Genomic DNA, 13,562 nt, shown 5'->3' on the forward strand with positions numbered 1-13,562 from the left:
TTTTAATCTTGTTTATATTATTTATTTCGAGAAAACTATCGTCATTTAAAGACTATAGCAGGTTTTTTTACAAGGAAATTACGACTTATCAAGGCCAGAGGGCCACTCGATGATAAGGGTTAATGAATGTAAGGTAGTGGTGTAGTAATTGTTAATAACGTAGATTGGGTGGAATTTGGATTATTTATGGGGACAGATCAACAAGAACTGGTTTACATTGGACTTGAAGGCTACTATATTGTAGTCAGCCTGGAAACAGGCCAATGGAACAGAGTTCCACAGACGAGCAGTTCTAGGAAAGAGCTAGGTTATCATGATTAGCCAAAAATTCATTATCACAAATAACATGAAAATACAGACAGAAGATACTTATTGTTATGGGGGTAAGCTGATATACCTATTCCATGAATAATGGACTTATCCAAAGATTATAAATACAGTTACAGTTAACACTTTATAGTAGAATCCTGGGATACAATATGAAAAGTTAGTAACAAAATATAGTACAGTATATAATACACATATATATATAATCAAATAACATTGTAAATAATATCGCAAGGTGGGCCAAATACTGTAACCAAGGGCCGGAAAAACATCGTATTCCACATTGTAACCTGAAAAAACCGTATCCTAGGGCCATCGTATCCCGAGGTTCTACTGTATTAGGCAGCGATTTGTAGCAGCTATAGCTTATAGAATCATTACTTTTGCTAATACACTTTTTGTTAACTATACCATTGTGTTTATTTTGATTATTACCAGCCTACGAGGCTACAACACCAATTAACTTTAGTCTTGAAAAGACCAAGGAAGGAGGAAAAGGGTCAGCAGGAAAATAATATCACAAGTCTATAGTTCTTGCAAAGGAACTACTGGAATAGGAAGCTGTATTATAACGAAGTAACAAAACAGCGAATTGAAGACCATTTGACCAATGAGCCAAAAGAGCTAGAATAAAGGAAAGGGAACGAATCGGACAATTCCAAAGAACACATACTATAATAATACTTTTAGAAAAGACTGAGATTAGCAGGATAACGTTTATAGTAGAAATAACACGAAAATCTAATGTCAGTTACGTCTTTGCAGTTTCCATACCAGCATTATACATCTACAGTTCAATAGATAAATGTGAATATTTACTAGCATAGCCTGCGAAAATTTCATGGTGCATTGTACATCAATCTGTGTAATTTACTGGTAATATTATACTTGCTTTTCACTTAATAAATGCATGTGAAGTTTAATACTATAAAGAAAAATGACTCTTCTGTAAAAAAAATATTGTCCGTTAAATATTCTTTAAATAAATGAAACTAATACGTATCTTCTTTCTTTATTCAAAATTGTTGCAATGCAATTCTTTTGAAAACAATAAATATTTTCTGTTTTCTGACCACAAACATAATTCTTAGCTAAATATTCTTCAAATCAATAAAACAAATTTTACTTTTTTTTGTTTTAGATTTATTTATTTAAAATTGTACTGTTTCAGTCGACTGGACAACATAATTTGATTTTGGAACAATTCATTTTAAAATTTTACCTTAACAACATCAAATTAATCACCGATCACCAATCTTTGCTGATTAGAGGACCTAATTTTCTTATGTGTTTGAAAGGTGATAATGTATGTACGTACATTAAAAGTCTCAGAGTATCATTATATTGTTTTGGTTGAAGATCCAAAGTTTCTTTTTTTTTTCTTTTCTTTTTGGTTGATCTGATGTAAAACTTTTTTTTTTCTTTTCTTTTTTTTTTTTGTGTGTGTGTGTGTGTGTGTGTAGTCTAACGACATCCACATTCAGCTATAGACATTTCACGAATTGTTCCCTTGTGTATTTCGCCGTCAATCGTGTACTGGATATTATGAGCATCATATCGTATTGGAACGCAGCATGGAGCGATGAGTTTATTAAACGTTGCGTTAGCACTATGTCGGATTAGACTCTGGCGAATTGATACATTGTTCAAGCCGTCCTCAAAACCTTGGCTCAGATCTGTAAAAGAAATAAGTTACGAGTCAATTAAATTGTAAGAACATTCGTAATGTTTTCATTAGTGAGAAACTAATAAACCAAATAAAAGTCTTTATACATACGTGCGGGTGTTTATACGAGTCTCTTTCTTATTCTCTTCATCGTCGCTTCTTTTCTATGAAGAAAGATGACACATGGGGACGTTCGTTGAATTTTCATCAAGGTTTCATTTGGAGAGAATGGACTTAGGATAGAGAAACTAATGTTATCTTATTTAGTTGTTTATGTCTTAAACTCAACCTTATAACTTAAAAAATGATTTGCGCAGATGGACAGACATCGAAGCAACATTTGCTGTGATTATATGTTTTCTATATTATGGGCCGTGTCTCGTTCCCATGGTTTCTACTGAGAGACTGAGCGGAAAAGCTTAGTTTTCTTTAACTGGTAAACGTGACGTCATTCGCCACTGTTCCACTCTGTTGTGTATACCATTTGACGTGTTACCCCTGCTTTGTCAGCCATCTTTCATTCAACCCTGGGAACGATTCTGTATTTCGGAATATGCACTAAATATGATTTCTACTGACGTAGGGCCTATAATATATATCACTTATCTACATATATAAATACAAAATACATGCTAAAATGCAGTTCTGAGATTGAGTTATATTTGAATAAATACTGTTTTTTGTCCTAATAAGCCGTAATTTGTAATTAATTGAACAAGTCACTCATCTATCTCTTTGGTATCTATTTACTTATCTCCTCCACTTTCACCATATTGATCTAACCACTCTACAACATTATTTAATGTCCCTTAGCATCTAGAGAAAGAATGACCTTTTTTAGCGTAGTTATCTAATTTACACATGTGTCTGTACACACAAGAAAACATCTTTGTAATTTAGATATCAAAATAATAAATCGTTTTACTTCTAATTGAGAATAATTAAGAATAATAACCATTATAGTAATAATAAGGATGCTATAGAAGTAAAGAGACTTTATTTTTAGTTAATCTCAACTCCATAATAAAGGCCAACGTGTACTAATTTGCATTTAAATAAATCCGTCATGTGAGACACAAGTTCTTGTAAAAGAACTACTGGAATAGGAAGCTGTATTATAACGAAAACTGGGCGAAACTGTTTTATTTGGTTATGGTAATCGAGAAAGCACATAGCAAGCCAGGCAACCCCCTCTGTTTAAAATGAATTCAGAAAGTAATACACTAAAAAAGAAAAAAAAAAATCAACGGTAGATAATTTTTGTCTCTTTAAGTTGTCAGAAATGCTATTAATTACAATTATATCATTAAAAATCTAAATTACTGACGTAATCCTAAGATTTACATAAATAATGGTGCAGACACTTGCGAAGCATAGTTTTTCTGTCATTTTATTTTTTAGTTGAGAGTTTACACTAGTTTAATTAGAATGTACTAGAATACAATTTCCCCAACAGCCTTGGATCCTTTACGTGTTTATTTTTAGAATTAGATTCCTCCCTCATTAAAAACCCATTACATATATATATATATATATATATATATATATATATATATATATATATATATATATATATATATATATATATATATATATATATATATATATTACACACACACACACACAAATAAACAATCTATTATTATAATAAATTTGAGTTAATCAACGCTTGTTTCCTCCAGGCTTTGTTCTTATATATTTTAATAACACAAAATGTATGTTAAAATATTTCTTAGTATTGGGATTGAATTATGTTTGAAAGAATAAATTCTAACTGTTCTAATTAGCCAAAATTTATAATCTACTCACCAAGTTACAAATCTCATTCTGAGTAACTACATGCCAATGACCTGTCTATCATTCATTCGGTATCTTAATATCACAACTTAGAGGAGACAATTACCGTTTTTTACCAGTAACTGGCTCCTTCATAGAGAACAGAAATGAGCTGCGGAGTATCAAAAGGAACAAATGGTCTGCTATACATTGACCAATAGATATTAATACAACTAAAAACCAGAAAAATAAACATAGCCAGCGCAGTACATTATACAATCTTCTAAAACATGATATTTTTCCAGTGGTTTAAAATGCCAAACAAAATTTCAACTTCATGGACAAAGAGAGAGAGAGAGAGAGAGAGAGAGAGAGAGAGAGAGAGAGAGAGAGAGAGAGAGAGAGAGAGAGAGAGAGAGAGAGAGAGCGAGAGATCGAGCGAGCGAGAGAGAGAGCGAGAGAGAGAGAGAGAGAGCAATGGAAAAAAGAGACTGGAAATTATAGCTGGTGGATAGCATCTGCCAGATATAAGGAAAACGAGTTTCTATACCTACATATTTAAAAATAAAGTAAATCATATTTACAAAAAATAACGGATTACATATTTACAGAAATGACAGAATACATATTTACAAGAATGACCGAATACACATTAAGAAAAATGACGGAAAACAATTTTAAAAAAATGACATACAACATATTTATTAAAATGACGGAAAAAATATTTACAAAAATGACGGAATACATATTTACAAAAATGACGGAATACATATTTACAAAAATGACGGAATAAACATTTATTAAAATAACTGAATAAATATTTTCAGAAATGATGGAATAAATATTTACAAAAATGACAGAATACATATTTACAGAAATGACGGAATACATATTTACAAAAATGACGGAATACATATTTACAAAAATGATGGAATAAATATTTAAAAAAAGGACGGAATAAATATTTACAAAAATGACAGAATACATATTTACAGAAATGACGGAATATATATTTACAAAAATGACGGAATACATATTTACAAAAATGATGGAATAAATATTTAAAAAAAGGACGGAATAAATATTTACAAAAATTACGGAATAAATATTTACAAAAATGACGGAATAAATATTCACCAAAATGATGGAATAAATATTTACAAAAATGACGGAATACATATTTACAAAAAGGACGGAATAAATATTTACAAAAATGACGGAATACATATTTACAAAAAGGACGGAATAAATATTTATAAAAATGACGAATACATATTTACAAAAATAATGGAATAAATATTCATAAAAATGACGGAATAAATATTTACAGAGATGACGGATTAAATATTTACAACAATGACGGAATACATATTTAAAAAATGGAGGAATAAATATTTACAAAATTGAGATAATACATATTTACAAAAAGGACGGAATACATATTTAAAAAAAATGACGGAACAAATATTTACAAGAATGACGGAATACATATTCAATAAAATGACAGGCTACATATTAACAAAAATGACGGAATACATATTAACAAAAATGACGGAATAAATATTTACAAAAAAGACGGAATAAATATTTACAAAAATGACGGAATACATATTTACAAAAAGGACGGAATAAATATTTATAAAAATGACGAATACATATTTACAAAAATAATGGAATAAATATTCATAAAAATGACGGAATAAATATTTACAGAGATGACGGATTAAATATTTACAACAATGACGGAATACATATTTAAAAAATGGAGGAATAAATATTTACAAAATTGAGATAATACATATTTACAAAAAGGACGGAATACATATTTACAAAAATGACGGAATAAATATTTACAAGAATGACGGAATACATATTCAATAAAATGACAGGCTACATATTAACAAAAATGACGGAATAAATATTTACAAAAAAGACGGAATAAATGTTTACAAAATTGACGAAATAAATATTTACAAATATTACGGAATAAATATTTACAAAAATGTCGGAATAAAAAGTTGCAAAAATGACGTAATAAATATTTACAAAAATTGACGGAATAAATATTTACAACAATGACGGAATAAATATTTACAAAAATGACGGAATACATATTTACAAAAATAACAGAATAGATATTTACAAAAATAACGGAATACATATTTACAAAAATGACGGAATAAATATTTACAAAATTGTGGGAATAAATATTTACAAAAATGACGGAATAAATATTCACAAAAATGACAGAATACATATTTACAAAAATGATGGAATAAATATTTACAAAAATTACGGAATAAATATTTACAAAAATGACGGAATAAATATTTACAAAATTGTGGAAATAAATATTTACAAAAATGACGGAATAAATATTCACAGAAATGACGGAATATATATTTACAGAAATGATGGAATAAATATTTACAAAAATGACGGAATAAATATTTACAAAAATGACGGAATAAATATTTACAAAAATGACGGAATAAACATTTGCAAAAAATACGGATAAATATTTACAGAAATGGCGGAATAAATATTTACAGAAATGACGGAATACATATTTACAAAAATGACAGAATACATATTTACAAAAATGACGGAATACATATTTACAGAAATGACGAAATAAATATTTACAAAAATGACGGAATAAATATTTACAAATATGACAGAATACATATTTACAAAAATGACGGAATACATATTTACAGAAATGACGAAATAAATATTTACAAAAATGACGGAATAAATATTTACAGAAATTGCGGAAGAAATATTTACAGAAATGACGGAATAAACCTTTACAGAAATGACGGAATACATATTTACAAAAATGATGGAATACATATTTACAAAAATGACAGAATACATATTTACAAAAATGACGGAATACATATTTACAAAAATCACGGAATAAATATTCACAAAAATGACGGAATAAATATTTACAAAAATGACGGAATAGATATTTACTAAAAAAACGGAATACATATTTACAAAAATAACGGAATAAATATTTACAAAAATAACGGAATAAATATTTGCAAAATTGACGAAATAAATATGTACAAAAATAACGGAATACATATTTACAAAAATGACGGAATAAATATTTACAAAAATAACGGAATAAATATTTACAAAAATGACGGAATAAATATTTACAAAATTGTGGAAATAAATATTTACAAAATTGACGAAATAAATATTTACAAAAATTACGGTATACATATTTACAAAAATAATGGAATACATATTTACAAAAATAACGGAATACATATTTACAAAAATGACGGAATACATATTTACAAAAATGACAGAATACATATTTACAAAAATGACGGAATAAATATTCACAAAAATGACGGAATAAATATTTATAAAAATGACAGAATACATATTTACAAAAATGAAGGAATAAATATTCACAAAAATGACGGAATACATATTTACAAAAATTACGGAATAAATATTCACAAAAATGACGGAATACATATTTACAAAAATGACGGAATAAATATTTACAAAAATGACGGAATAAATATTTATAAAAATGACAGAATACATATTTACAAAAATGACGGAATAAATATTCACAAAAATGACAGAATACATATTTACAAAAATGACGGAATAAATATTTACAAAAATGACGGAATAAATATTCACAAAAATGACGGAATACATATTCACAAAAATGACGGAATACATATTTACAAAAATGACGGAATAAATATTCACAAAAATGACGGAATAAATATTTATAAAAATGACAGAATACATATTTACAAAAATGAAGGAATAAATATTCACAAAAATGACGGAATACATATTTACAAAAATTACGGAATAAATATTCACAAAAATGACGGAATACATATTTACAAAAATGACGGAATAAATATTTACAAAAATGACGGAATAAATATTTATAAAAATGACAGAATACATATTTACAAAAATGACGGAATAAATATTCACAAAAATGACAGAATACATATTTACAAAAATGACGGAATAAATATTTACAAAAATGACGGAATAAATATTCACAAAAATGACGGAATACATATTCACAAAAATGACAGAATACATATTTACAAAAATGACGGAATAAATATTTACAAAAATGACGGAATAAATATTTACAAAAATGACGGAATAAATATTCACAAAAATGACGGAATACATATTTACAAACATGACGGAATAAATATTTACAAAAATGACGGAATAAATATTCAAAAAAATGACGGAATAAATATTTACAAAAATGACGGAATAAATATTTACAAAAATGACGGAATACGTATTTACAAAAATGACAGAATACATATTTACAAAAATGACGGAATACATATTTACAAAAATGACGGAATAAATATTTACAAAAATGACGGAATAAATATTTACAACAATGACGGAATACGTATTTACAAAAATGACAGAATACATATTTACAAAAATGACGGAATAAATATTTACAAAAATGACGGAATAAATATTTACAAAAATGACGGAATAAATATTTACGAAAGTGACGGAATAAATATTTACAAAAATAACGGAATACATATTTATAAAAGTATCAGAATACGTATTTACAAAAATGACGGAATACACATCAACAAAATAGCGATTAGATATGTTCGAAAGCACTCTTTCCTCAACGGAGAAGTAAAAAGTCAGCTTTCTCAAAGCATATTTGGAACTAAAAGATTCGGAACCTGTAAGGTCCCACCTAAAAATACTAATTATTGCCCTAGAGCCAAGTAAAAGAGGGAAAGTTACCACCTTTGGGAGAAAACATATCCTTCATGACTGTTTGAGAAGTAAACAAAAGGTTTCTTGCACACAACTTTTATCATGACACATTCAATGGCTTCTACCTCACCATTTCGCTCTGTAAGTTGTTTAATAAATCTGTTAAAGATTACACTTCGTCCTCAGTTTATTTTTGAATTGGTATTAAACTGATCACATGTATCATCAGACGTAACTGAACTTGAACAAAAAGTAATGTTGAAATATTATTCGGATTGCGAGCATGCCAAAAGATGTGAGCTGTGCATGTAGGAAATAATCGACATAATCAGATTGAAGAACAAAACACACTTTATTAAATAATAAAAAAGGAAGTAATTTTCAAATGCAGATATAAAAACAGATTCAAGATTTAATAGTTGTTTTTGTATGGATGAGCGTAACAAAATATGTCTCAACGTTTTGTGTGCTTAACGATTTCAATAATAATTTTTTTACTTGTATTCACACTAAACAAGGCACATTGCCACCGATACATAAGGAGCTATTATGAATTAGGAACCATGTCTACAATGACACTCTAAGTAGGGCGTGGAGAGCAACGATATGTTTGTTCATATCAGATTTAAACTTCTGCATGTTAGTACAGTCGGGAAGCAAGAAACACGGAGAGAATTCTAAAGTCTAGCAACCCGAGAGAAGAAAGTGCTAGAGTAGAAGGCTCTCTGGCATTGTGGGACCTCTACAGTGAAGGCGTGAAATTTTGCTGCTTGTCGGATTAATTAAGGGTATTTACATCAAGGCGACACGAGTGCTACGAGTTCGTCGGAGTACATTTCGTCAAACAAACACAGGAATGGGTCTATTAGATTGAAGATTCTGTTTTGGATCTTGTCCAATAGGGAATGATTAGTAGTTGAGGCACTGGTCTACATGTGGCAACAATATTCCATGCGTGGGCGAATGGTGGCTTTAATGTTATTACTGGTGGAGTTTAATGTCAGTGACATTGGCATTACGTTGCTCGCCACTAATCATATAGGTGTTGTTTTGTTTCTGATCTGAGAATGTCGTCGCATTATAACTCTTTTTATCTTTACACTTTGGTCTTTTAATCGTAAAGAATATTAATAATGGTTTTGTTGATATTACTATTACGAGTAAATAAGTAATTATGTGGTAATAATACAATAGAATAATATGTCTAATAGGTCCACACTGTCAACCAAGCACAATCGCGTTCACACACCGGTTCTCACCAGATCACCAAAGTTAAGCAATTTCGAGCCTGGCTTGTACCAGATGGGTAACCGTTTGGGAAGGCGATGCACTGTATGTACCATGAAGTTAAATACCAGGTTGGGAATCTGACGCAATCTATCCTGCTCTCGAGGGTAGATGGGCCTCTCTTAAGCCGTGGTAGGCAACCCATCTAGTGATGGCGTCACGATAAAAAATACGCTCGATATCCCTATGGACAAGATTTGAATTACACTAAAAACTCGTGTAGTGAGGCCAGTCTCGGCTGCGACCGCATGTTACGTTTACGTCAACTAAGCACCAACCTCTATTCCAATAAGATAACTACCCCGGCTAACCCGCCAAGCAGCAAAATCCTATGCATTCACTGTAGAGATCCCTAATACTGGAGAGCCTTCTATGCTGAATGTTTATTCCCTCGAACTGCTAGACTTTGGAATTCCCTCCCTATATCCTGCTTTCTCAACTGTACTAACACGCAGAAGTTTAAGTCTAATGTGAACAGACATCTCGCTGTTCAACTCCTTACTCAAAGTGTTCCTGTATAGTGATTAATTCACAGTAGCCCCTTGCGTCTCAATGGCAATTTGCTCTATTCGGAGTGAATACAAAAAAAGTATTGGGAAAATAATAAAATAAGCGCGCATATATACACAAACCTTTTTTTATGAAATCATTTTTTGATTTCTTTTATTGTTTAATCAAAGAAATCAAAATTGCTTTCATATAAAAGGTTTGTGTATATATGCGCGCGAAAATGATATTGGAATGCGTATGACATTGCTCATAGTGAGGTGCGGGTGCGTTACTCTTTTACTGTAGTTTTTTTGGCGGCATGTTTGCTGTTATTCGCATCGTATCCTCATTATCGAAATGATAATAAAAATAGCGCAGGTGTAAATAGCACAGATAAAAATGTCACGAGTTGATTATAGGAAAAAATGGCACGGGTGAAAAATATAGATTAAAATGTCACAATAAGTTTATCAAATTTTTGGATAGAATACACGAAGGAAAAATTCGTCAAATTAAAAGGGAAATTATACTATAAAGGTAGATGAGGACTCTGCATACCACCCCTCTAAAACAAATGAAATTCTATCTCTTTAGGCGATTTTAGAATCGAAATCTGCAATTGTATCAGAATCGGAAAATTAGAAGAGAATCGGAAATTCTTAGAGAATAGAAAGTAAAACCTTATTTTCGGCAGCATCATAATTCTTACTTTCCTTATTTTGTCCTTCAATCTTCACATTTCACGTTTATGACAAGGGGGGAATAATTGCTGTTTTTATGTGGGAGTCTTTACAGCATTTATCGTTGGATAGTTTTTATCTTTAAGTCTTTTTATTTATTTATTTTATTCTATTTTTGGCTTTTTACATAAGTTGATGGTAAGCATTAGAAGTCGCGGCTAAAGCAGAATGCAAAAAAAAAAAATCTTTATAAGCATTAAACTTTTTATATTTTATTGTTTTTGTTAAATGTTGTTAAATGAGGAATCATTTCGAATTAAAATCTAGTTAATATTACGCACGTAACATGAGAAAAACATGTTTAAAATGTGTCAACTAGATACCTGCAACGCGCGCTACAGATTTAACCCTCCCATATGTAACACGATGTAACTATAACTTAATTTAATATTATCATCCTTACTTTTGTACCATTTAAAAGAAGAAGCTCCAATTATACTGCTATTATTAAGAAAAAACTTTACAGCATACGAAAATAATGAAAATGCGAGACTAAAATCATGTTTACGTTATCGATGCCTTAAAGCAACATTTCGCTGTAGCGATCATTGTAAAGCCGTAAACATACCTATGTTAAAAAATCTAGCAAAAATCAACTAATGGTCAGATTTTCATGAAATTTTCGATACTTATTGATTTTTAAATTAACTTATATATTAAAAGTAGGTTTCGTAAATTTGTGAGGGTAAATGTTCTTTTATGTGTTCTACCCTCTCCCTTATATTTCAAGTTAAGAAAACTAAACAAAATAAATTTAGATCCATAAAAATCGCAACATATCTTAAAGCTGGAGAGTTTAAATAATTTATATATATATATATATATATATATATATATATATATATATATATATATATATATATATATATATAAACCCATTATTCATTTAACTTGCCTTAGTTGTAAATAAAAAATGGAAATAAAATCAATATTAGTATGTTAAAAAATCAATGCCTTTTCTCGATAATATTTTTTCTCGATAATATAATTACTTAAGTTACAACAACAACAACAACAACAACAACAACAACAACAACAGAATTTTATAAAATATCAAATTTTAAATAGGTTTAAATGATATTAAATTCCAATATTCCGCGATATGAAGCTTAAACATAGAATTTTTTAACAACATATTTCCAATATTAAAAAATATATATTCATATGAACATTGGCAATGTTAAAATCGGAAATCCAGCATCAGTTTAAAAAAAATCATTTTAATTTGATTGTTTTAATTGAAGTAGTGGCAATTTTATTTTAGTCCTTTTTAAAAAATGTACGGAGGCCTCTAATTAACAGTCACATTGTTTACATAATTTTCGTCAACAGAGAATGCTAGTTCGTTAAAACGAAATCTATTTTTTTACAAAAGGTAAATCTTATATTATTTAATTTTTTTTGATTGAAATATTTATTTATTCATAAATTTCTGCATAAAAACGTATAAAAAGTTTATCGAGTAACGTATAAAAAGTTTATCGAGTAACGTATAAAAAGTTTATCAAGTAACGTATAAATTTTTTATCGTTTTTGCGTTTTTTATTCTTATAGTTACATTGATATCATTAACACGGACTAGTTTTTTTCCGTAATATATAAGAAATTACTTTTTTAACTTATGCATTTATGTTACTGTGCTAAAATAATATCGTTATTATTTAGAAAGATATTCTTACCATAAACAGGGGGGGGGGATTTTTGTAACTATTTTATACTTTCACCTAACAATGTAGTAAAAATATAGTAAAACTCGAATTTAGCTTGCAAACACGATTTTTAAAAAATAACACGATAACGTAAGTGTATAACACAATTTTTATTATTAACATCTACGAACTATTTAATGAAAAAAATAATTTTAGCCAACTTTTATTTTTGCTCTTTCTTTTTTCAATGATTACTGTTCGAATGTTAATATTTTATATTTAATATACAAATATTTATAATATTATTAATCACTAAACGGTGCAAATCTTAAAAACTAACAACATTATAACAAAGATTAATTATCAATTGCAGCTTGAAAAAGAAAAACTGAAGGTTTTTTTTAAAATAATTAAGTCACTTCTGCTGTTCCACACTTATTAAAAACTTCGTATAGTCAACACAAGTGCTGACATCACCAATTTTGTGCTCTGTTCTTCAAAAGTTTCCTTGCGAATAAGCGAAATCAAAACAAGATGGCGATTGAACTGATTTGATATCGTGTGATTTCACTTACTGATAATGCTAATAATGATGATAACGTAATGATAATATTGACACATTTCAAGCGTGTTTTCTCAAGTTTACATGCGTAATACTATACGGATTTTAAACTGAAATGATTTCTCATGTAATAATAGATGAGAAAAACAACAACGTAAAACTATTTTAATGCTGACACGGAATTTTTTCTCTTGTTCTGCTCTGGCAGTGACCTTTAACGTTTACCTAAATGGCGTCATGCCTTTTCCGGACCGATTTTCATAAATCGAAATGTATTGGATGAGGTACCTCCA

At 28.9% G+C, this 13,562-nt stretch overlaps 1 protein-coding gene across 1 annotated transcript in view; it reads right to left on the minus strand.

Moving 5' to 3' along the window:
- Positions 1–1,453: 1,453 nt before the first annotated feature.
- LOC145259619 (transforming growth factor beta-1 proprotein-like) overlaps positions 1,454–13,562 on the minus strand; it is an 82,737-nt gene continuing 70,628 nt past the window's right edge. Inside the window, exon 4 of the mRNA XM_080117277.1 lies at positions 1,454–2,003. Coding sequence (XP_079973403.1) covers positions 1,792–2,003 — 212 coding nt within the window. The 3' untranslated portion in view covers positions 1,454–1,791. The remainder of the gene's footprint in view (positions 2,004–13,562) is intronic.

The sequence above is a fragment of the Euprymna scolopes genome, chromosome 3 (genome assembly GCF_053919585.1).
Source record: "Euprymna scolopes isolate OS-2025 chromosome 3, ASM5391958v1, whole genome shotgun sequence".
Classification (NCBI taxonomy): Eukaryota; Metazoa; Mollusca; class Cephalopoda; order Sepiida; family Sepiolidae; genus Euprymna; species Euprymna scolopes.